The 26,993-nt window shown below is 43.8% G+C and overlaps 1 protein-coding gene across 4 annotated transcripts in view; it reads right to left on the reverse strand.

Moving 5' to 3' along the window:
- The window catches only part of pde4d (phosphodiesterase 4D, cAMP-specific), a 1,491,178-nt gene that overhangs the window by 1,199,649 nt on the left and 264,536 nt on the right, over window positions 1-26,993 (reverse strand). Inside the window, exon 1 of one of the 4 annotated variants that reach the window (XM_038790970.1) lies at window positions 24,436-24,680. The exons of the other annotated variants lie outside the window; for them this stretch is intronic. Within the exon in view, the coding sequence (XP_038646898.1) occupies window positions 24,436-24,668 (233 nt within the window). The 5' untranslated portion in view covers window positions 24,669-24,680. Of the gene's footprint in view, window positions 1-24,435; window positions 24,681-26,993 lie in introns of those variants that run through there. 4 annotated transcript variants of the gene reach the window in all.

Raw genomic sequence — 26,993 nt, forward strand, 5'->3', positions numbered from 1 at the left:
TCCTGAGACTCCGGGTGAAGCTGGAGGGTGGGAGGATTGAGGATCTTCAGCCCAGGAGGGGGCCCAGCAAAAAAAACAAAACACAGTCCGCGCTCCCACCCTAGGTCACCACATTGAGGTAAGTGTCGCTGGTTTAAAGACGTCTTCGGCCCAAGTTTGGGCTCAGCAAAATACAGTCTGTGCTCCACCTTAGAACGACCACCCCAAGGAACCAAACTCTTCCCTGCTGGTGTAGGAGATCTTCAGCCTGGGAGGGGCCCAGCAACCACTCGATCACCCCGTGCGGGAACAAGCTCACCAGATGCAATGAGGAAGGCCTGACAGTTGGGAGAATTGGGCAGGGCCGGGCCCTCAGCCCAGGAGGGGCCAAGCAAACAAACAGTACAAAGGGGCTTACTCACACCTTGTTTTGCAGCCACCTTCCTGTTGTTGTTCCTTCCTTCCTGTCATAATATACACATCAGTATATGATGGTGCAGAGACACACACTGACTGATACACTGCAAGACCAATCAACACACTCAACACAGCAGACAATCACCAGTTAGGGCATGTTCACTATAAAGCCAGAGGGCACTTGTTTTCCCGCTCATTCGGGATGCAGCCTCTGAGACGGACAGAGCTCACAGCTAGTAGCACAAATCTTCACCTTGTGCTAACAGTTTAGACTGGTCAGGATAGGCATAGGTCTTCAGTTTAGTCTAACGTAGTGTCGACCCACAGTACAAGTATGTTCAACAGTCTTAGCTTAATAAAATAGTGTTGTACTATTACAAGTGTTGGTAGCCTGTCTATGTTACTGCTAAGGTAAACGCAGTCTCCACAGATCCAGAGTACCCAACACATCACTTCCCTCTCTCCTTCCGCGCTCCTCCTTCCCTCCTCCCTGCAGGCAAGTCAGCAACAGCCAGCACTCAGCAAGAGAGACAGAGAGCAATTGCAGCAACTGAATTGACCACGCTAAATTGCCCCTTAATTGTAAAAAATGAATTGGGTACTCTAAATTTATTGTAAAAATGTTACCACATTGGCGGGTAGATGCCAGTGTTGTAGCTTGGCTAGGGGCATGGCAAGGTCTGGAGCACAAGTACTATTGTCGGAATATTATCAGGGCTCATAGCCTTTTCAGTATCCAGTGCCTTCAGCCATTTCTTGATATCACGTGGAGTGAATCGAATTGGCTGAAGACTGACAACTGTGATGTGGGGACCTCCCGAGGAGACCGAGATAGATCATCCACCCAGCACCTCTAGCTGAAGATTGTTGCGAACGCGTCAGCCGTGTTTTTTGCAAAGATGTGCTGGGTTCCTCTGTCATTGAGGATGAGGATATTTGTGGAGCCACCTACTCAAATGAGTTGTTTAATTGTCCAGCGCCATTCATGGTTGGATGTATCAGGACTACAGAGCTTAGATCTGATCCATTGGTTGTGGAATTTTTTAGCTCCGTCTATTACTTGCTACTTGAAATGAAAATCGCTTATTGTCACAAGTAGGCTTCAAATGAAGTTACTGTGAAAAGCCCCTAGTCGCCACATTCCGGCGCCTGTTCGGGGAGGCTAGTACGGGAATTGAACCTTGCTGCTGGCCTGCTTTGGTCTCCTTTCAAAGCCAGCGATTTAGCCCTGTGCTAAACCAGCCCCTGTTATACTGTTTGGCATGCAAGTAGCCCGGTGTTGTCACTGCACCAGGTTGACACCTCATATTTAGGTATGCCAGGTGTTCTTCCTGGCATGCTGTCCTCCATCTTCATTGAACCAGGGTTGATCCCCTGACTTGGAAGTAATGATAGAGTGGGGTATGTTGGGTTACAGAGAGTGATCAAGTACAATTCTGCTGTTGCTGATGGCCCACAGTGCCTCATTCTTGAGTAGCTAGATCTGTTTGAAAACTATCCCATTTAACACAATGGTCGTGCCACACAGCATAATGGAAGGTATCCACAAGGACTCTGTAGTGGTCACTCCTACCAATTCAGTCATGGACAGATGCCTTTACAGTAAGCAGGCGGATGAGGAAGAGGTCAAGTATGTTTTTCCCTCTTGTTGGTCCCCTCACCATCTGTCACTGTCCCAGTCCAGCAGCTATGTCCTTTAGGACCCAGCCAGCTTAGTCATGTGGTGGTACTACTGAGTCACTCTTGTGCCAGACCTTCAAGTCCCCACTCAGAGTATATTCTGTGCCCTTGTCACCCTCAGCACTTCCTTCAAGTGGTGTTCAACACTGGGGTGTAATGATTCATTAGCTGAGCGGGCAACGATAGTAATCAGCAGAAAGTTTCCTTGCCTATGCCTGACCTGGTGCCATGAGATTTCATGGGGTCCAAAGTCAATGTTGAGGACTCCCAAGGCAACTCTCTCCCGATTGTATACCACTGTGCTGCCACCTCTGCTAGTGATGTCCGGGACAATACCTGTAAGGTATGATTCCGTGAGTATGACTATGTCAGGCTGTTGCTTGACTAGTTTGTGAGACAGCTCTCCCAACTTTGGCACAAGGAGGTTAGTGAAGTTAGTAAGGAGGACTTTGTAGGGTTGGACTTTTTGTTGATGTTTCCGGTGCTTAGGGCGATGCTAGGTGGACGGTCCTGTTTCATTCCTTTTTGCTTCCTTCATAGCGATTGAATCCAACTGATTAGCTAGCAGGGCTATTCCTGAATGCGTGTCGGAGTTGATCAAATTTCCATAGGTCTGGAGTCGCATTATAGACCAGAGCAGGTAAGGACAGCGGATTTCCTTCCCTAAAGGACTTTAGTGAACCAGATGGGTTTTTATGGTAATCGACAATGGTTTTGTGGTTATCAACAGACTTTTAACTTCACGATGTTTTATTGAGTTTAAATTCCACCATCTGCACTGGTGGGATTCAAGAGCATTACTTTGGGTGTCTGGATTACTAGTTCAGTGACAATCCCACTGCATCACTGCCTCCCACGACTGCCTCTAATTATTCTCAATTTAAAGCTGCAATCCCAAAATAATATAATAAACCTCAATTGCAACAGCCTGAGGATGCAACCTCACTTTTTTATGCCTCCGCTGGTGTTTGTCGTTATTTAAATTGACGATTAAAGGTCAGCAAGACGACATGTGGGGAAAATTAGCTCTTAAAAGTACAGTCATTTTTGTTAGCTGCTGTTTTATTACTCAAATTGGGGCATGCTCTCTTGTCTGAAGTTCTGCAATGAGTCACCAAAGTGACGGTGTTCAAGGGAAGTCAGCTGATACCAGATTAATTGTCCGATGCAACAGTTTTCCATTTGTCTATATGCCTCATGATGATCTTTAGTATGGTTAGCTCAATCTTTTAACTTTCTTTTTAAGATTTAGAGTTCAGTATTTTTCTTAATCCACAGAATTCACTCTATTGTATTCTCTCCTTCTTCCTCTTTTGTCTTGTCTTTTTCTAATGGATCTGTGTGGGTCTCTCAAATGCTTTTATAAATTTTGCTCTTGAGGTGTAAATCACTTTGACAGGCAGCATAGCTATCCATCACCCTGGGAATATTGAGAGACAACCAAAGTAATTTCCATATCCTGAGGATTTTGATCCACCTAAGGATCCTCTTGTTTCTCTTTTCTTCATTTTTAAAATTCATTCTCGTGATGCGGCTGTTGCTGTCTAGGCCAGCATTCGTTCATTGTCCATCCCTAATTTATCCTTGTGAAGGTTTCTTGAAACACTGAAGTCCATGTGGTGCAGTTGCACCTCAGTGCTATTACAGAGAGAGTTCCAGTTGAACCAGGAACAGTGAAGGAACAGCGATATATTTCCAAGTCAGGATGGTGTGTGGCTTGAAGAGGAACTTGCAGATGGTGGTGTTCCCATGTGTCTGTTTCCCTTGTCCTTCTCGATGATAGAGGTCATGGGTTTGGAAAGTGCTGCCTAAGCAGCCTTGGTGAGTTCCTGCAATGAAACTTGTAGAGGGTACACACTGCTACTTCTGTATAACGGTAGTGGAGGGATTGAATGTTTGTGGCTGGGATGGCAATATAGCGGGCTGGGTTGTCCTGGATAATGTCAAGCATGTTGAGTGTTGTTGGAGCTGCACTCATCCAGGCAACTGGAAAGTATTCTGTCGCATTACTGATTTGTGCCTTGTGGTGGTGGACAGGCTTTCGGGAATCAAGAGGTAAGTTATTCGCCACTGGATTCCTAGTCTCTGATCTGCTCTTTTTTAACTCTTCCTTCACTTCACACTTTTTCACTTTTCTCCTTTCCCTTGTTCTCTTCAAGCTTCGTCCCCTCCTTTCCACATACCAGGAATGTCAGATAAATCATGGGTCAGTTGGATGGCTGGGGACGCAACAGCACGGGTTCAATTCCCATACCGGCTGAGGTTATTCATGGTTATTCCCAACTTACCCCTTGCTTGAGGTGTGGTGACCCTCCAGGTTAAATCACCACCAGTCAGCTCTCTCTCAAAAAGGAAGACCAGTTTATGGTCTGTGGGATTGTAGCAACATTTACATTTTCATTAGGTTGGTAAACAGGGGCTGTTTAGCTCACAGGGCTAATCGCTGGCTTTGAAAGCAGACCAAGGCAAGCCAGCAGCATGGTTCGATTCCCGTAACAGCCTCCCCAAACAGACGCCGGAATGTGGCGACTAGGGGCTTTTCACAGGGGCTGTTTAGCACTGGGCTAAATCGCTGGCTTTGAAAGCAGGCCAGCAGCACAGTTCAATTCCCGTAACAGCCTCCCCGAACAGGCGCCGGAATGTGGCGACTAGGGGCTTTTCACAGTAACTTCATTTTGAAGCCTACTCGTGACAAAAAGCGATTTTCATTTCAAATACGCAATATACATGGCTGAAAACCATTCTGAATCAGTGATCATGTGTGCACGTGGGGCAGGAAGCACTTGGGATAGTGGTTAGGCACATAAAGGTAAGAGGTGAACAGCTATGCAAGGAAGCACCTGGGAGCATACAGGTAGACTGAAGACCTCAGTAACACGTGACAATTGTACACCTGGAAATATTCCAGGGGATGAGCAAATGGGTTAGCAAGTTGAACAAAGAACAATACAGCACCGGAACAAGCCCTTTGGCCCTCCAAGCCTGTACCGGTCATGATACCAACCTTTGCCAAACCCCTCAGCACTTCCTTGTGCCGTATCCCTCTATACCCATGTGTTTGTCAAGATGCCTTTTGAACGGCGTTAATGTATCTGCTTCCATAACCTCCCCAGGCAACGTGTTCCAGGAACTCATCACCCTCTAAGTAAAAAACCTGCATCACATCTCCTCTAAACTTTGCCCCACGGACCTTAAACCTATGCCCCCTGGAGACTGACCCCTCCACCCTGGGAAAGAGTGCCTGCCCATCCATTCTATCCATGTCCCTCATAATCTTATAGACCGCTATCAGGTCACCCCTCAACCTCTGTCTTTCTAATGAAAACAGTCCAAGTCTATTCAGCGTCTCAGCAGAGCTAACACCCTCCAGACCAGGCAACATCCTGGTAAACCTCCTCTGCACCCTCTCCAAAGCCTCCACATCCTTCTGGTAATGTAAAATACGTGGGGTAAATCCTATAGATGGGGATTTCAGGGAGCAGGTAAGGGCTAAAACTTTGCAACAGAACCATTCCCTCCCATCAATCTCAATGTGACAGAGTTATCAATTTTTGATAAAGTTTATTCAGAATCCAGTGGATCCCAGGGCTACTTGATCTGCGCCCAAAAAGCAGCGTGCCGCAGAAAATGATGTAAAACCCGCCCATTGTGGATGGGATCACATTTTCGCAAATCTGCATATTAAAGCAAGACGACTACTCTCACTTTAATATACAATTTTCAAAAGTACCCAAGGCATTCGGATCAGTCTCCTTCGCCTCAGATCTCGGGCGAGCGCCATTCAGTACTGGTCTCCACTAGTGAGGACCAGGTGGAACGGCACTCATTGAGGTCTCCAAGGGGACTGGAGGCCCCAAGGTGCGTGCCTTTTGGGCAGGATGGTACCCTGGCATTGATAATGCCACCCTTATTATCTAGCATGGCACCTTGGCACTGCCACCTGGGTACCAGCCTTGCATTTCCAAGGTGCTCAGGTGGCATTGCCAGCTGGCAGGGCACTGCTAGGCTGTCACTGCAAAGGTGCCAAGCTGGCATTTTTGCACAGTAGCGATCGGGCCAGGGCTGCCCCGTGTGGGTATTTTGGGGGGCGGGGACTTTCCCATAGTCCGTTGGGCTTGCAGCGGGGAGGGGGTTCGGGGGGATCCAGAATCTAGAGATATGGATGTCAATCTCCCACTATACATAGGAGTCCCGGTAAGCAGAGTTCCTCAGTGCAGTAAAGGGGCTATGCACAGTCTTAGCCCGCGTTCCCCGCTGAGGCCCCCTATCGAGCAGGAGTCCCGTTCAATAGTGTTGTGTTTCTCGGCACTGCGAGTGCTTGGAAACACATGGCTAAATGCACTCAATGGGACTTTGTTCCCATTTAGTTAAATCATGCCCATAGTGTCCCATACGTTACCTAGCTGTAACTAGGGGCTCTTGTAACATTAGTTGGGTTGTTGTCTCGGTATGTGTACATCCGGCCACTAATAACATATGAAGAAAACCTGAGAAATTAATCCATTCTATGCTGACTTCCAGGTAGCAGCCAAAAGATACTTTCAATTCTGTTGCCTCCGTATGTTCCCAGGCTCAGGGAGCAATAGAGATCAGCTGTTGAATTACAAGCTTCTACCACAGAATAACTACATTTACTGAATAGAAACCCTTCATTGTTCAAATTGCAATGTATTTTGCAAATCAGGTCAAATTTTCAATACGTTATATTAACACTTATGTGATGAGCTATGTCAGCCTCCCACCTCTATTTAATGAAGACAGCAAATGTCAAGATAGCATCTGGGAGACATGGAATACCTCTTAACGCTATGGTTCATCAACACGCTTCGACTGACTGAACCTACTTACTAACCTCCAACATTCTATACCTATAGATCGGTCTTTCAAACCTTCAATCAAACCTCACAATATCTCATCCAGAGATATCTCACCAAATCAAAATTAAAAAGTGGATCTAACCATGGGCATCACCAAAAATTGGAGTGAAGACATTGAAAAACACAAAAATAATTCAATGGATAGATTTAGTAATTTAGTGAAACACAGCATTTTCCAAATATGTTTAAAACTATTTTGTACACCAGAAGTTGTTACTCAAACAAAACAGTGAAAATTTCAGGAGGCATTTTGAGTAATTTATGGATGAAAAATGGCACAATGGTGTGACAGAGGACTATCACAGGTCAGTGATCAGATTAACACTGGAAATATTATTAGTGCCAAGCACAAGGGTGACAAGGAAATTAAATGGGCAGCTGCAACAGATATGAGTCGACATTTTTACATTAGAATATCCTGAAAGGGTAATATTTCAGTTTTCAATGCAGCTTATTAACCATATTAGAATTTTAATATTTTGATTAATACCATGTATGTCATTAAAATATTATCAGGATAATAAAAAATGCACACTCTTCAGTTTCCTCCAATGTATTAAGATGTAAATGTAAAGAAACCAAACTGAAAGATGTGAAATGAGAAAAAGCTGCATAAAACAAGATGGTTTCCTAATTTTAGATCAGTAGTACAAATGGAAAACACTGAGGAATAAACTGAGTAGCATGGCAGAAACATTTCACTTTGTGTCAATAAAAACTTGACAGAAAATTGTTCATTGGAAATGGAAATGAAAACAAGCTGAAACAGGATTTTTTTCCATTTTGTGAGTATTTTAAAATCTCAAGTTCAAGTTGCTGCAACAGCCGAACCATAAGTACAATTGTCAAAGCATTTCTATGGAGAACATTACTAAACTTTTGAACTAATTTAATTTGTTAATATGCCTGGAATTTATCAGAAAAGGACTCCAGGATAAAAATCTCCATAGCTTTAATAATGGAAACAATAGTCAGCTGAAATTATTGCTATATTACAAAAAAACGCTGCTTTCTGAAATTCTTGCAACTCAGCACTTCCCTACTCTTGGCACATCCTCCCATACACAAAAACACAGGTTTTGGTGCATGAAGGGAATATTTACCCACCTCAGCCTACATCTAATTATATTGCTCTTTGTTCACATTTCTGACCAGATATTTATTTAGCTCTTTCAGAAGGAGTTAATCAGTACAACATTAACCATTTTTGCAAAGAGCTTATTCCAAATATCCATAAATTTTGGAGGATTACTTGAAGCTTGTTAATTTTGAAGCTGTGTTCCTTGCGTTTGTGTTCACAGTCCAAATTAAATAACCTACCTATGCTGCTTATGTTTCTAAGTATTCTAAAACATGAATCACATCTCGTTATTATAATATATTCAAATGGCAGAGTACCCATCTTGTAGAAATGTGCGACAAACACTTGTTTTTAATAGTCAACAAGTGATAATATGAACACCAACAACAAACTTAAAACACTAACAAAGAGCTTACCTTTCACAAACTTAGGACAGCACAAAGTGCTCCATTGTCAACAAAGTAGAATCATCAAATCCCTACAGTGCAGAAGGAGGATATTCGGCCCATCGAGTCTGCACCTGGCAGGCAATTGGTGGTCAGCAAGGTCCAATGAACAGCAATGAATTATAACAACTAACACTTATGTTAAAGTGATATTTGTTATACTTCAGAAAGCCAGGTACTGGAGGCTAGAACTGGAACAATCTTCACACTTTTATAAGCTTTTATTTACAGGGATACATATGACAAATTTACATTTCCCTAGCCAACAACCACAGCTTCTCAGTCAGTTTCTAACTGTAGAAGCATAAGTGATCCCAGAGTCAATTCCCACCACCTGAATACAATTAAAACAAGTAATAACATTGGTTGAGGGAATAAATGTTAGCCAGGCTACCAGGGAGCACAGTTTTCTAGGGTTATATCCAGAATAAAGCGCCTCCGACAGTGTAGCACTGTATCAGCACTAAACTTGAGTATCAGATTTTTTAATGAGCTCAAATCTGTTGAGTGGGGATTGCACCTCATCCTTGCAGCCCAAAGGCTGGGGTGCCACAACTGAGCCAAGTCTGGAAAACAAACAACGATACAGATTCAAATGATCTGGAATACTAATAACGAGTTATATTTTGAAACAAAATAACAATGGACTGATGTAAAGAGCAACGATATTAACATCAGTTAATTATCATACCTGTAATCAGGATGAGAACTCATAATATCACAAAACTAAAATTAAGAACAGTTACAATTATTGCTACATTAACAAAAGAATCAAGAAAGTGGCCAAGTCCATGACGTTTCACAGGTTAATCTGATACAGCCAACAGATTATGTTCAAAATCCCTTCATTCTGTAACATTTTATGATATTACAACATGCTGAAGGCAGTTCAATTTGTCACTAAGGGTTATCTCATAGACAGCTATTAGGTGATAACCACACAACAGACTTCATGATTAATTAATGATCAATTATTTTTAATATAGCCTAGATAAAGGGAGAGGGACTTGGAGAAAGCATTAGAAGAGAGAGACAAGTTGCACAGAGGGACTGGTAGAGACAAACAGCATTGGAATAAAGAGTAGATCAGAAACAGGAGGGAACAGAGAGGGAGGATCTCCAAAACAAACCTGGGTGAATTTTGAGTGTATTATGCAAAGATAGAGAGCATGGTAAATAGGTTTGGTGACCTGTGGGTACAAATCATGGATCACAGTAACGTTAAATTGTTTCATAAATCAAAAGAAAAACCCTTTAAAATCAAAGAGTTTTGACATAGAAATTAGGGTTTTTTATTCCCCCAAACGTAAATCAATAAAGATTGACAGTTGGTTTATAATACTCATTAGTGCTTTATTTAATATTAAATGAGTCAAAGCAACTTTACAAAAATTACAGACTGGATGTTATGGCCCCTGACTGCAGATTTGCTGCCTACCTTCGCATCATGCAGTCATTTTACCAGCAACCGAGGGAGACTGTCATGTTCTTATGCTATGCCCGGGAGAAATCTTGCACAATAGAACATCTAGTTCTTGACTAGATAAAGTAATTTATTATAAAGCAAATCTGTGGTAAAGATAACTAGAATAAATATATTAAAAACTACTAATACTGATAAATTATCCTAGAGCTACTGCAAGTATGACTATCCACCAACACGACTAACTCCCAACTCCGAGGTACAGAGTCAGATGGTAGATTTACACTGCCACCTGCTGATCGGAGGTCATTTACATCACTATATATATGATTGCTTATGCATATCATCACATCCCCTTTCTTTTGGAAAAGTAATTATTTACATTCATGACTTTGTTTTACAATACAATATGATATGCATAATTCTTTCGAACATTTAATTATTTACAGTCCATCACAAATTCAGTCTCTCAGGTTTATGTTTTTGCCTTGTTGATCTTCTGAGCAGTGGTTGAATTTGTAACCTTGTTTCATCTTAATTTGTTGTTCTGGATGTTTCTTGTTGTTCTTCTTGCATTTGAGCATTTCTATTTTGTTCTGGCCATGTATGCTGAACTGTATCTTTTTCAACTAACTTAGGATTGCTCACAGATTCCTCTTGTGGATTCATTACAAAACTTTGTTGAACTTTCAGCAGAGCTCTTCTGTTCCCCCTTAAAACTGTTCCGTCATCAGTGATGATTAGACACGAATGAGGACCTGCCTTTTGCAGTACCTTCACATACTTTAACCATCCGTTCCCATTGGAATCTTCCAGCCTGACTGTCATCTGGTTGCAATGGTTGGAGTCTGTGCGCAGGTTTGTCGTAAAATCTCTTTTGCCTCCTTTTTTCAAAGATCAGTTCCCTCTCTAATCTTCGATTAATTGTTTTTTTTAGAATATAGGGCATGGTCATCATGAGTTGCCTATTCATCAGCAATTGAGCTGGTGAAAGCCCATTGATTTATGATGTGCGCGATAACTTGGGAGCGTAAGATAAGTGTCTATTCAGTTATCTAATGCTTTTCTTAGGTACTGTTTCACAATATGAATACAATTCTCCGCCTTTCTGTTAGACTGAGGATACAGAGGACTCAAAGTGACATGTTTGAAATCGTAATAACGTGCAAACTCTGCCCACTCTTAACATTGAAGCGGGGCCATTGCCACTCATGACTATGTTCGGTATCCCATGGTGCACAAAAATCTCATTAAAATGCTTTATTACACATCTAGCAGTGGAGTTTGCTAGCTGTGCCATTCCTGGATAATTGGAAAAGTAGTCAATGACTAGAAGGTATTCCTTTCCATTCAGGCAAAAGAGATCCATGCAAACCTTCTGCCACAGAGTTGTGATGATCTCACCCATCTGCATCGCCTCTTTGCTTTTACATTGAAATTTTTGACAGGGTTCGCAGTTATCAACCATTACTTCAATATTGTGGCTTAGACCTGGCCAATAAACTATATCCCTGGCCTACGCTTGCACTTTTCTATTGCCAAGTGCCTGAGAATGGAGTTTTTTTTAGAATCATCAACCTTAATGATTGTGGAATTACAGTCTTTTGTTGTTGAAGCAAAAACCCATTTGCATCACTTAACTCTGCCCTTTCATTGTAATAACTGGAGCAGGAACCATTAGGCCATCTCTTGTGGAGATATGTTATCACCTTTTGCAAGACTGTGGGCTGGATTTGCCGATTCTGAGGCTATGTCCTCACTCCGGCGTGGGAACGGTGACGTTTTACGTCCGCAAATTCGGCACAAAACGACCATTGATCCTCCATTTGACTGGGGGCTAGCATGCCAGCAGCGTAGAGCACAAGGCTCTAGCTGCCGATACGACCCGGAGAATTGCCAAGTCCTTGGCCGCGCATGCGCATGATGGCGGCCTGCAGCGACTGCACCGTGTAACATGGCGCTGGTCACACGCAGACCCGGCCTCCAAAATAGTGCCCTGCCCTTGGCCTGCTTGTGAGCCCCCGATTGCCCCCAAACAGTATCACCAGCCCTGACAAAGTCCCCCTTGCCCGCGGATCGGCTCTCCACAATTGTAGCGGTGCTGGACTGAGTCTGCAGCCGTCACGCCGAGGTCTCTATGGATGATAGCACACGCCGTCGGGAACTCGGCCGGTTGGGGGTGGAGCATCAGGGGTTGGGCCTCAGGCAACGTCCTGAGGCCGTCAATATGATGCACTCTGCGAGTACGCCATTTTGGAGGGGGTGGAGCATCGCTAAAGCGGCACCGTCCCTGATTTTGTCAGGAATGGGTTTTCGCCAGACGATCGGCGAAAGCAATTTTGGTGTCACCAATGGAGAATCCCATCCTGTGTCTTAGGTTGTTTCTTCCTTTATTAATCTTGATTTGTCATCAGATACCAGAAAAGACTCAGTGACAAGATTCACATGGACTTGAAAGTCATCATCCAACTGGTGTATCTCTTCTATTCCTGTGGCTCGGGATAGTGTATCAGCATCAATGACATGCTTACCCTGTGTATAGATAAGCTCTAAGTCATATAGTTGTAGCTTCATCATTGTGCACTGGTTCCGAGGTGACATCTCGTTCAGATTTTTTAAAATTATTGTGACCAGTATTCTGTGGTGGTTGAAAGACAATATACATAGTGATGGAACTTAGTAAGATTATTAATTAAACCAGGCATTCCTTTTCAATTTGCACATGCCTGTGTTCCGTATCTGACATTGATCTGGATGCATATGTTACTGGAAGCCAGTTTTATTCCACATCTTACTGTAATAAGACCACTCCAAAACCATCCTCCTTTGGGTCCATCGAAATTTCCGTCTTGTCGAAAGACGTCAGGACTGGCGCTGTTGCTAATGCTGCTTGTAATGCTTACCATTCCTGTTCATAGATTATCATAGAATTTACAGTGCAGAAGGAGGCCATTCGGCCCATCGAGTCTGCACCGGCTCTTGCAAAGAGCACCCTACCCAAGGTCAACACCTCCACCCTATCCCCATGACCCAACCCAACACTAAGGGCAATTTTGGACACTAAGGGCAATTTATCATGGCCAATCCACCTAACCTGCACATCTTTGTGACTGTGGGAGGAAACCGGAACACCCGGAGGAAACCCACGAACACACGGGGAGGATATACAGACTCCGCACAGACAGTGACCCAAGCCGGAATCGAACCTGGGACCCTGGAGCTGTGAAGCGATTGTGCTATCCACAATGCTACCATGCTGTTCATGTCAAGTAGACCATTGGAATATTGTATCTTTCATGATTGTTTCTCTGAGGTGTGAAGTTTTAGCTGCAAGATGGGAAATAAACTTTGCAACAAATTTTATCATTCCTAACATTCTTAGTTTATCTTTCTCATTATTGGGTCGTGGCATCTTCAAGATTGCCTTTATTTTCTCTTGATTCTGTTGAATGCCTTTTGCTGAGCTTATCTCCCAGAAAGTGATACTGACAACACCAACTTGACATTTGGTTTTGTTCAACTTTCAGCCATTCTTTTTAATGCTCATCAGGACCCTTAGAAGCCTTTTGTCATATGCTTCGCGAGTTGATCCCTGGATGATTATGTCATCAACATAAACTCTGACTCCTGGAATCCCTTCAATGTGTGCTCCATGGCACGATGGAAAATTTCTTATGCAGAAATTATGCCAAATGGCCTCCTTAAGAAACAATATCGTCGAAAAGGTGTGTTGAAAGTACACAGCTTTCATTATTCTTTGTCTAATATGAGCTACCAGAAGCCTTGTGAAGCATCTAATGTACTGACAAATGTTGCTCCTGCTATCTCACATGTTACTTCTGCCCTCTTGGGTGTCAGATAGCATTCTCTTTTAATGTTGAGGTTCAAATCTTTGGAGTCCATTAAGATTCATAGGTCATTATTTCTCTTCTTGACACAAACCATAGAGTTTATCAGACTGTAGGTTCTTCTATACATTTCATTACACCTAAAGCTGTCGTCCTTTCTAGCACAGCCTTTAATTTGCCTCTCAATGGAGCTGGTACATGTCTCGGTGCTGTATTACTGGTTTTGAGTTTTCCTTTAACTGGATTCGATATGCAAAAGGTAAAGTGCCAAAGCCTTCAAATATCCCAGGAAATTCCTTCGGTATAGAATCTATTGATGCATGCTGCCTGGTTGTAGCGCTGTCTGCACTGTAAACCTGCCTAACTGGCTCAAGTTAAGGGCGGTACGGTAGCACAGTGGTTAGCACTGTTGCTTCACAGCTCCAGGGTCCCAGGTTCAATTCCCGCTTGAGTCACTCTGTGTGGAGTCAGCATGTTCTCCCTGTGTCTGCGTGGGTTTCCTCCGGGTGCTCCGATTTCCCAAAAGACATGCTGTTAGGTAATTTGGATATTCTGAGTTCTCGCTCAGTGTACCCAAACAGGCACCAGAATGTGGTGACTAGGGCCTTTTCACTGTTGCTTAATTGCAGTGTTAATGTAAGTCTACTTGTGACAATAATAATTATTATTATTATGAAGTGTCTCACATGCTTCCACTCCTACGAGAGATTCGCATTCTGCCTCTACAATCGAAAATTTTACTGTGTGAATTCTGTTTTTCACATTTACATTGAGAACACATGCCTCTAGCATTGTAATTTCATTTCCATTGTAGTCTTTCAGTAGTACTGCTTTAACACTAGCGGTTTACTTCTCAGCTCTTTTAAAATCTGACAAACTGATAAGGTTGGCCCTCGCTACAGTGTCGAGTTTGAAATTAATTAGTGTGTCATTAATCATTAATGGAACTGTCCATTTGTCTTTTGGAGTATTTGCATTTGCTTCACTAGTGCTGCAAATCATCTGAAATTGTTGTCTTTCTGGATATCTGGACTATTCAAGGGGCTGGTTTAGCATAATGGACTAAATGAAATGAAATGAAATGAAAATGAAAATTGCTTATTGTCACGAGTAGGCTTCAATGAAGTTACTGTGAAAAGCCCCTAGTCGCCACATTCCGGCGCCTGGTACAGGAATCAAACTGTGCTGCTGGCCTGCTTGGTCTGTTTTAAAAGCCAGCGATTTAGCCTGGTGAGCTAAACCAGCTTGCAATGCAGATCAATGCCAGCAGTGCAGGTTCATTTCCCGTACTGGCCTCTCCGAACAGGCACTGGAATGTGGCGACTAGGGGCAATTCACAGTAACTTTATTGAAGCCTACTTGTGACAATAGGCAATTATTATTATTATCCTGGTCCTCACTAGAAATCATGTCGACGAAGAACGTGTCTCTGAGGCAAACTTTATCAAGTATGTTGATTTTATTTTGCCTGTTCCGCATTTTTACTGGAAAAGCATTGCCTAGCAAAGTGATTTTTGCTGTTACATTTGGAGCATATCTTTTCAAATGCTGGACATTGTCATGGCAAATGTCGCTTGCCGCATCGCTGGCATGAAATGGAGGATCCGGTTCGCAGCTTAAAATGGTTGCCTGAGCTGACAACCTGTATTTTACTAGAGTGCACCACGACACTAATGGCATCGGCTGCCTCTTCTCTCCACACCAATATGTCTGAGATTCAAAGTGCTAATCTGCTGTGCAGCTAGCTCGCTAGCAATTCAAATTTTGATACCATTATTAAGCTGAAGCTCATTTTCTCTGAACGCCTCTCGCGTACCTTGTCCTTATAAATCCCGAACATGATCTGATCGTGGATTATTGATGACTGTAGGGTAGCAAAATAACATATCTTTGCCTTCAATTGCAAATCGGTCAGAAAACTACCAAATTATTTGCCTGCTTTCTGCATGTGCATGCAAAGTATGTCGTGCTCAAATGTCTAATTTTTTTGGAGAGCAATGCCAATCAAATTACTTTAAAACTACCTCTAAGTTCTTGCTATCCGCCCCGCTATCATAAACAAATGTGTTAAATATTTCTATTGCTTGGGGACCTGTTACAGTGAACAACTACACGATGCGCCTCTTGTCAGGCTGAGCCTGCAGACCAAGGACTGCAACATTGAGTTTGAATTGCTGTCTGAACACACGCTAATTCTCATCTACATTACTGCTGACTCGAAGCTGGTGAGGTGCCTTCAGACCTTCCATCCTGAACTTCGAAGTCTTACAGTGCATTGAGTACTAGTTGCCAGTAGTTCATGAGGTTAGTAGAAAAATGTCTTTGTTTTTGTACCGTCTTCAAAGGTATCTTTAATTGTTCGGATCTTAAAAGAATGGGTTTTTTTCTTAGTAGAACTTCATGCCTGGTACATTGCCATGTTCTTGTGCTATGGCCGGTAGGATTGATGCACAATGGGACATCTAGTTCTTGACTAGTTAAATAATTTGTTACCAGCACGGTAGCATTGTAGATAGCACAATCGCTTTACAGCTCCAGGGTCCCAGGTTCGATTCCGGCTTAGGTCACTGTCTGTGCAGAGTCTGCACATCCTCCCTGTGTGTGCGTGGGTTCCTCCGGGTGCTCCGGTTTCCTCCCACAGTCTAAAGATGTGCAGGTTAGGTGGATTGGCCATGATAAATTGCCCTTAGTGTCCAAAATTGCCCTTAGTGTTGGGTGGGGTTACTGGGTTATGGGAATAGGGTGGAGGTGTTAACCTTGGGTAGGGTGCTCTTTCCAGGAGCCGGTGCAGACTCGATGGGCCGAATGGCCTCCTTGTAAATTCTATTACAAAACAAATGTGTGGTAAAGATAACTATAAGGAATATATTACATATCACTAATATGAATAAATTATCCTTGAGCTACTGCAAGCATGACTATCCACCAACATGACAAACTCCCAACTCCTCGAGATACAGTCACATGATAGATTTACACTGCCACCTGCTGGTTGCAGGTCGTGTTTATTGTTATATAAATGATTGCCCATTCATATCATCACAGGGACGTTGACAGACCCCTGCTCATGGGCTGTTAATTGGCCACTCAAGGGCCTCATCCTGCCACTGCAGGGATCGAAATCCTCTACAATACCTGTCTCCTAAAATCCACATCATCCTAATTCGGGGCATAAACATTAACCAGGGCCACTGGTATACCCTCCAGCTTCCCACTAACCCTAACATACCAACCTCCCGGATCAGCCAAAATGCTCCCCACCTCAAACGCCACCCTCTTATTGACCAACAGTAAGTTGGTCCCCTTGTCTTCATATCCAGCCCCGAGTAAAATGCCTGCCCCACCCATCCTTTCCTCAGCCTCGTCTGATCCCCCAGCTTCAGGTGTGTCTCCTGCAAAAACGCCCATGTCCGCCTTCAGACTCCTCAGGTGCGTGAATACACGCGACCGTTGAACTGGCCCATTCAATCCTCGCACGTCCCACATGACCAGCCTGGTGTGGGGGGGGGGGGTTTCACCATCCCCAGCCAATCAGCCATACCCCTTCTTGGGCCAGCTCCCGGCCACGTCACATGACCCTCCAGGCCCACACTCTGATGTCCACTGCCATCTCTCCCTTCCCAACTGTGCCACACCAACTACACCCATGTTAGCAACTCTCCCCTCCCCCCCCCCCACCACCAAAGAACCAACCCCATTTCTGCCCCCCCACCTTCCTCCTGAAGATTCCTCACTTCACTTAACTAGCCAGCCCAGCTAGCATGGTGCCCCCCAAGGCCTCAATCTTCCCGATCCCCCTCCAATCCACCAACAAACAAAAGAAGAACAAAAGGCACCCTCACCATCACTGCTCACCCATTGAACCCCCCCCCCCCCCCCCGAACTACCCACCCCAGACATAAACACAAAGTTCCTCTCCAAAGTTCAGCGTCTTCACACTCCTCTCAGTCCATGCTCTCTCATGAAGTCCATCATCTCCTCCGGTGAGTCAAAATTAAACCCCGCTTCTGATGAGTCACCCACCCATGGATTGGCCATGCTAAATTGCCCGTAGTGTAAGGTTAATGGGGGGATTGTTGGGTTACGGGTATACGGGTTACGTGGGTTTAAGTGGGGTGATCATTGCTCGGCACAACATCGAGGGCCGAAGGGCCTGTTCTGTGCTTTACTGTTCTATGTTCTATAAGAGGGCAGGGCACAAGATCCCAAATTTCACATCCTTCTGGAAAAGGCTGGTTGAACCCGGCTCTCCTCTTCACCAATTCCGTACCCAGTTCTTGGTAAACCCGCAGCTCACTGTCTTTCCAGGTACACCTCCTGGCCTGCCTTGCCCACTCCAAAGTATTTTCCTTGTCCAAGAAACAGTATAACCGCACCACCGTCACCCTCGGTGGCTCTCCCACTTGCGGCTTCCTCCTCAACGCCCGATGTGTCTGATCCACCTTGAGGGACTGTTCCAACATCCTTGCCACAAACGTAGAGGCCTCCGCTCCCTTGGCCATCCCGACTATCCTGGAATTCTGTTGCCTGGAGGGATTGTCCAGGTCCTCCAACATCTCTCCCAGCCTCTTCTGGCTGTCCACCACCACTCCCAACTCCACCGCCAGTGAGGCCACCCACTCCTCATGTTCCCCCACCGCCTCCTCCACCTTCTGTATTGCCAACCCCTCAGGATTCATAGGAATCATAGAATTTACAGTGCAGAAGGAGGCCATTTGACCCATCGAGTCTGCACCAGCCCTCAGAAAGGGCACTCTAATTAAGCTCACACCTCCACCCTATTGTCATAACCCAGTAACCCCACCGAACCTATTTTTGGACACTAAGGTTAATTTAGCATAGCCAATCTGAACCTCCAACCTCTGCCCCACTTTAAATTGTTGCTCTAACTGGCTCCACCACCATAGCGAGGTGTTCCGAGGCATCATTCCTCTGCTGCTGGAAATTATTTAAACTCCACCAGTTGTTCCACTGACCACTGTGCGGGCAGCACTTCCCCTTTTTTCCTCCGCCATCTTAACCTGTGGCACACCACAAAAACTGTCCTGCTCCAGCTGCTCTCTCTTTCTCGTAGCACTTCTAATCCTCTGATCCATGCATCAGACTCTGCAGAGGAATATTACTTTCCCTGGGCACTCACACCTTTCGCCTTCAATTGGGAAGGACCAACAAAATCCACCTTGAGAGGGCAGCACGGTGGCCTAGTGGTTAGCACAACTGCCTCACGGCGCTGAGGTCCCAGGTTCGATCCCGGCTCTGGGTCACTGTCCATGTGGAGTTTGCACATTCTCCCCGTGTCTGCGTGGGTTTCGCCCCCACAACCCAAAGATGTGCAGGCTAGGTAGATTGGACACGCTAAATTGCCCCTTAATTGGAAAAAATAATTGGGTAATCTAAATTTATTTTTTTTTTAAATCCACCTTGAGCGGGAGCCATAAATATGCGACCACTCACTCCATGGTCGCCACTGGAAGCCAACTAGGTTTATTCTACTCCTACTCCTCAATAAAATACTCTCTCACTCTCAACTACTCCTCAGGATTCATAGGAATCATAGAATTTACAGTATAGAAGGAGGCCAGTCGACCCATCGAGTCTGCACCGGCCCTCAGAAAGGTCACTCTAATTAAGCTCACACCTTCACCCTATCGCCATAACCTAGTAACCCCAGCTGGGCATCAGTGACCCAAGCCGGGAATCGAACCTGAGACCCTGGAGCGGTGAAGCAACTGTGCTAACCACTGTGCTACCGCGCCGCCCTTCCAACCTGATGCCTGGCCGGGGTTTATATCCTGTGAGGGATCCTCCAATTGGGAGGAAGTTCTGTATTCCAAGGTGTAGGAGGGGAATCTCATACAGTGCACGTGGAAGTTCCTTTGGAGGCTGGAACACCGTTCAAAAATCATTCTGAGCCACATTGAGTACATCACCCCAAATCGGACTGCACCTTTATACAGAGCCACTTTGGCCTTGTTAAACGTTGCCCACTTCTTTACCTGCTCTGCTCCAACATCTTAATAAAGCCTGATAGCGTTGCATTCCCGTTTATAGTCATGATTCTCCTTTGCCAATATAAGGACCCGTTCTTTTTCTTGAAGGATGTGAAACCTCACAATTACTGCTCACAATGGTTCTTTGGGATGTGGCTTCTGTCGGAGTCGTGGGTTCGATCCAGTTTGGCAGATCCAGCTTGGCAGAGGACATGAATTCACCATTTTCCCAAACACCTTCGCAAAACATTCTGTATGTAGGAGCTTGGCCTTCCATCCCCTCTGGCAGCCCAAACAATTTGAATATTTTACCTCTTGGATAATTCTCTAAAGCATCCATTTTGGTCTTCAGTGCTTTATTCACATCAGCCACCAGAGACATCTCCACTTCCAGAGAGGTGACTGGGTGCTATGCCTCAAAAGAGCCACCTCCACGCCTTATATCACAGCGCCATTCGCTTTTACTGCCTCCTTGGCCTCCAACACCGACCAAATGGGAGACAGGGCCTCTTCCATCAACTTGCAGATGTCCCACCACACAACTCACCTTTGCTTCTCAAGTTCCGCTGCCAAGGTGCCGGTAAGCACCTCGGCTGTTAGTGGAGTGGCCGGAGTCAAAGAAGCTGCCTCTGCCATTTCTCCACCGACGAGCCCGAGAACCTTCTGATTCAGTAGACAAACTTTTGTTTCAGCACCCCCCCCCCCCCCCGCCGCCGCCCCACCATCCTTTTCGGGTATTTCCCCTTCGTGAGCACCTTATTCCATTAATCAAGTGGGTTTTTAAACAAAATTACCCCCAGATACTGGGTGAGAACCAATAAAAATACAGTACCCTAGTGGGAGCCACCTCGTGTAAATCCTCCTCCTCCATATTCCCATCGGGAGTCTCAACCGCATAACTTTGATTCACTTATTGATTAAAAATCTTCTATCTCAGTGTTGAATGTACAGAACAACTCCGCCACTACAGCTAGCAGCATTAACCATCCCTTCCTCAAAGTTATTGATATAGATTGCAAATAGTTAAAGTCCTGGCCCTTTCCACCCCAGTAATTACAGTTTGCCCTCCTGAAAATGACCTTTTATCCTGATTCTGTTTAGCATATGTTTACCAATCCTCTGTCCAAGCTATTATTCTTGAACACCATGATCTCTTATCCTGTGCACTAATGTTCCTTGTGGCATCTTAACAAATGCCTTTTGGAAATACAATACCCTGCATCCACTGCACTTGCTATTTACTCAAAGAACTTGAATACATTTGTCAAACATGATTTCCCTTTGTATTATAATTTTCTAAATGTATGCTACCACTTCCTTTAAAATGGCTTGCGGGATTTTTCGACGGCAGATGTTCTGCTAACTGGTCTATTGTTATTTTTTCCATTCTGTTTCCCTCCTTTCTTGAGCAGAGGCGTTACATTTATGGTTTCCAGATCTGCTGGAACCTTTCCACAATCTAGGAATTTTGGAAAATTACAACCATTGCATTCAAGATCACTTTACAGCTTCTTTTAAGGCCACAGGATGCAGACCATCAGATCCAACGGATTTGTCAGCCTTTAATCCCATTATTTTTTCGCATACTTTTCTTCTATGGTGCCCCTTGCTTTTCTATCATTCTTGTGATGCTTTAATATTTTCTACCATGAAGAGAGATACAAAAATGTTGTTCAAAGACTCTTACTATTTTACTGTTTCCCATTATTAATTTCCCAGTCTCATCCTCAAAGGGACCGATGTTTACTTTAGCTCCTATTTTCCTTTTAATATATATATAGGTATAAGCTCTTACAGTCTGTTTTGTGTTCGTTAGTTCACTCTCAAACCATTTTCTCCCAGTAATGTTTAAGTCACCCTTTGTTGATTGCTCAAACTTTCCCAATTTCTGACCTGCCACTAATCTTCACAAAATTATGTACTTTTCTTCCAATTTGATACCATCCTTAACTTCCTTAGTTAGCAATGGGCGAGTCATCTTGCTTGTAGAGCCTTTTATCAATGGACGCTATCTTTGTTGATAATTATGAAATATCTCCCTAAATGTCTACCACTGCTTATCCACCTTTTTACATTATATTCACCTTTTAATCTATTTTCCCAGTCAATATTAGGCAATTCTGTTTTCATACCTATGTAATTGTGTGGTACTTAAAGGTTTGTGTCCAATACGTCTGAAGAATTGTAATTATGTTCACTTGATTAAAATTCCCCATTTGCTACAGGGCAACCTTTCAAAAATATTGATACTTAATATATTTTTTAAAATTTAAAATTAAAAAAATTTAATTCAATTAAAAAAGTTTACCAATTTCATGTTACATGGGAGAAGAATTAATGGATTAAAAATGGCATAATTCTTTGAATTAATGAAACAAAGATTAAATAAACATCAGTTAGCAAAACATGCACTTGTTCTACTTGGGTCATTGGATTGACCTTACTGAATTATGTATGGTTGGCCTCTCCCATTCATTTTAGTAGGTGACCTTGCACATGGAAAACTGGTGTAGGAACACAGGCAGTGTGATTTGCTGGGATTGGAAAACCTAGTGAAGCAGGAAGTCTTAAAAGGCTGCTGACCAACATTAACAGAGAGTGTTTTATGCCGCCTGATAAATGTATTTGATGGCCAGGTTAATAGAAGCAAGGGAAGAATATGAACAAGCATGAATGTTTGACAATGATGCCTTGAAAGTTTGTTGCTGGAACTGCAGCAAAGCATGGTGATGCTTATTTTCGGCAGACACATCCATCAGAGTGGAGGTAAAAGCTCCTTGTCCGAAGGAAAGCAAAATAATGTTTTTCTAAATCACACTGCTGAGTCTCCTTGACCATAGCTTCTGCCCTTTGCCCTCCTCCTGCTCTCCACCAGGAAGGGAGGAGTTAAAAACAAACCTACCACACTTCTCAGGGATGACACCATAATATTCTCTGTAAAAATTAGGCATCAGCTGGGCAGGCACAGAATTGCACTGGATGTCAGGGTTGCCAAGGAGTCAGTGCTTAATAGATGGCACTCATGTGGGTAACAGGACTCCTCATATCAGCCTTATTTCCTTTCAATGGAAAGAATTTACATTTAATTAATCACCAGTTGGCATCTAACAGAGAAACATAATAAGTTAAAGTAGCCATGATGCCTTCATCTGCAGCAGTCCGTGCTGTCTGCATTATTTGAAAGTTCAGACAGACTTGAAAGAATAGCTGCTGAGAGACCAGGGTTATTCTCTGTAGCCATGGCTAATGACTCCTGATAGCAGCAGAATATAATTGCAATAAGTCACACATCCCAACTACTGTAGTGCATATCACTGTGGCTCTAAAGCAAAGATTCTACAGTTTGGATTGTTCAGGTATGTTGCAAAGCTATCCAAAATAACCATGGTCTGCTGCATAACTTTCCACTATCTATGGTAAGGAGCAACAGAAACTTGGGTTGATTTTCACCATTTTGTTCCAGGAATACCAAAGACCAATTTGATGCATCAGCAACAATTCCCCATCCCAGTTCGGGTAACTAAACACAGACATGGGATTGAATCTTCAACCTTCTTGTTCAATATAACTCATTGTCAGGCCATACTGCACATAACAGCGGAATTAGTGTACATATAGTGTTGTCAAGGGGTGCATCACCACCCTGGGAATTATATTTTGGTTTAGTTAGTTAAGTTTTATTTGGCATTTTATTTTAGTCACAGTGCTCCACCAGGGGCTGTCACCTCCTCTCATTTGTTTAATTTATTGATCATTTGTTTGGTTAAAAGAGTATAGTTTTGTCAACAGGCATAATCGTTATACAAGTTAAAGTAATTTATATGACTTTAATTCTGGTAACCTGATCTGCCAGAAATAATCAAGTAAAGTTACCTAAAATTGACATCAACCTCAATCATCGAAATTGAAGGACGTTTGCTGGTATTTTCCTGTACACAGTAATAAAGACAGATAACGCTGATAGGAAGCATATATAGTAATTAACCGACATTGCAATTCCACCGTTTACAATTAAACTCTGATCGCATAGAAGGCGCATTGATGACATTTGAATCTCTAATCCCTCCGGATTCGCTTAAGCATACGGTTCCTCCCTAGCCCTTTCCCCTTCTTTGTTCGAAACTGCACTTGATTTTCCTTGGATATTGTTTCTCGGTTTAAACCAAATCCCCAGGTCAACAGAGAGCGTTACCGAGACACGAACTTCGCTATCAACATCCAACATCTTGTCATCTGTATATTGCCGAGGAATTTTGATGGGTAAATGTCACACTAATCGGCATTTTACGTCATGATGATATGTCAAACTTGGGTGTAACTGCAAATCGGTCCTCGCAGAATCCGTCGCGTGTTTGGAAGCTGAGAAACGGCAGTAGTATTCGACTGAGTATACAGAATAGTGTAAGAACTCCACAACTATCGAGCTGCACCTATAGTATTTACGGGGGGGGGGGGGGTGCATGAACAATCCTCCGAAGGATTGTTTAAAACACGGTTGCACTGCATTCTTGAGGTAGCGTTTACCCAACCCTTTCAAATCGACTTGCATCCACGTAGTTCATTCGCACCGGCGGCAGCGAGCAGCGGCTGTGTGACTGCCTCCCTGGGCCGGCCACCCGAGCAAGTTGCAAAGCGTCGACCTCGGTTTCGGATGAACGAAACCGGGATCTGAAAGAGTCAGTCAGCCTACCTACCGTCTGAGTCCTTGGAAGGAGGATGGCCAGGACATCCTGGACTTCTTGAGGCCGGGTCTGTCTCCGGTGTCCATGGCGTAGCTCTGCATGGCTCGGTGCAGCAGGTACTTGTCTGTGTCCGAGAAGCCGCGCTGCTTCACCTTGATGTGAGCTCTGGGCTGTCTCCACAAGTGTTTGGGAGGTTTGCTGGCGGCAGGCAGCACGCTGCAACCACTGCTTCCAGCTTCCATCATTCCCCTCCAACCCAACCCAATGCGGATTAGTCACTTGTTCGCCAGTCAACAATTATACGGAGACGAAAGAATGGTTATTTTTGTCCCCCTCTCTTGAGGATCGGTTTTGAAGAGAACGGTGATGCTGAAAGTTGGACAGCTCCCTTCCCTGCACTTGCGTCCTTTCCCTCCTTCCCCCGCCCTTCCAGCTGCCGCTGACAACAGTTGGAATTATTCACCCAATCTGGCGAACAAGTTTCCAGTCGATTTTCTGTCTGAATTTTCTATCTAAGTTTCCGCGCCGCTCTGGTGTTTTCTTTCCACTGACAGAAATGAAGTGAGCGCAACAAATCGAGCGGGAGGGGGGTACTTTCCACAACTTTGAGCGGCGGGGAAGGGGGAGGTTGCAATGCCGCCTGCTCCGAGTTGTTGTGCAGAGTGTTGCTCTGCAGTTTGAAGCCCCGCTGGCGTCTGGGGTGGAGGGGCAGTCCGACTCGCGCCTCTGGCTCTCTCTCTCTCTGTCTCTGTCTCTGCCTCACCTCGTGCTGCGCCCTCCTCCTGGCCACCGCCTCTTCCACTTCACGGCAATCCCATAGGCGGGCGGGAAACACTCCCCGCTTTGCAGGGGTCAATTTAAAAATAAACTTAATAACGTCGATCTGAACGTTGCAGAATTTTCTGCTGACGGGCCAGTTAGCCAATGCATTTCCGTTCTTGATTTAAGAAAAAACTTGCCATCATGTTTGGCTTCGCTTGTCCAAAGAGAGACAAAAATTCGGAGGTGAGGCGATAGGGGCTGGGTAATAAATGCTGGCCTGTCACCAAAGGACACTTTAATTGGCAATAGCCTTGCTTTCAACTTCCAGCAGTATAGCAGATTACAGAATTTCTCTGTGGGAGTTCCTTAGTGAGGGGCGCACTCGTGAGTACATTGGATGGCAAGGATCTACCTGTTGAGTCTTTTAACGTGGGGAGGTTGTTATGCTGCTGCCACTATCACATTGTTTGGGCTGACCAGAAGACTTGCTTGCTTATTATAAAGGTGTGCTCACACTGAAGTATTCTACACACAGACACTGGAAACTAATTCATAACCACAACAGGTATAAATAAACTTCAATTATGAGTCTATATTCACCTTTATTACCCATCTATTTCAAAGAGCCATTACTTAGTAAAGAATTAACACATTTCAACGTAATTAATTTGTTCTGTATGGATACTTAATTTAGATCGTTGTCACTCAAATTCTTACAAAGAAGCAGCAATGACAAATGTACTGTTTAAGGATTAACATATTAGGTGAATGCTGAATATATCATTTTAGCTACTGCTCCTCCAGTGATAGGATTGCCTGTCACTGTTAAATGTCAATTTTTAAGCATTTACTACATATTGTCAAAAATGACTTATTTGGATGCATTACCATTGATTACTTTTTTGTATTGCTTTCAAAATGTAAATTATTTTGTTGTATTTATTTTACATATCCTTTTCCTTTGATTAGGTTCCTATCGGACATACAACAATTCCTCAAACAGGCAAGCAAACAATCCCCTTCCAACACTCTGACAGTACTGCTGTTGAGTCAGCAACCAGGCTGGCTGGTGCAAGAGCAAAACACAGTGACTCAGCCAGCAATTTTCCATCCGCCCCTAACTTCCTATCCTTTCGTGGCACAGAGGGGTGACGATTTTGGATACTGCACTACTATTCAATATCCTTTATTTTGATTTACTATCCTTGTCCTTACTTGCGTTTGTGATAACTAAATACAGTTGTTAAGTTTCCAGAGTGTGCCCTGTGCGATCATTTTTATAGATTTCAGATATTTGTAGCATGTCTCTATTGATTGGTTACAGAGATACAACAATAATCAGCATTTACCAGCAATTGTTTGGACTCTTTGGGAAAATTGATTTTCCAAATTTATGATAGACACAAATCTATCTACAAATCTATCTACATGGTCCCAAACTATAGCTACTTAATTACTACCTAAATTAGGATAACGTTTAGTTCATGGGAGTACATGACTCACACTGAAACTGAAGATACTTATGCCTGGTATATATTTATGTACAAAGGTGCAGTATGTAGTTTTTTTTCATAAATTTAACGAAGATGCATTACATTTTAAATCCTTCTGGAATTCAGATTCAAATTTGAACTTCCAACATTCACAGCTTCCAAATGCAAATTTCAAAGAAAACAGGAAAAATGTAATTGCCTGAGAGAAATAACAGGAAATGTTTCTTTATACCAACAAGAAAACAGATGCTCTGGCCTGTCAGTAAAACTGACTGCTAAGATAAGTGCCTCCTCCCTGGAAATCACATTTATCAC

The sequence above is a fragment of the Scyliorhinus canicula genome, chromosome 3 (genome assembly GCF_902713615.1).
Source record: "Scyliorhinus canicula chromosome 3, sScyCan1.1, whole genome shotgun sequence".
NCBI lineage: Eukaryota > Metazoa > Chordata > Chondrichthyes > Carcharhiniformes > Scyliorhinidae > Scyliorhinus > Scyliorhinus canicula.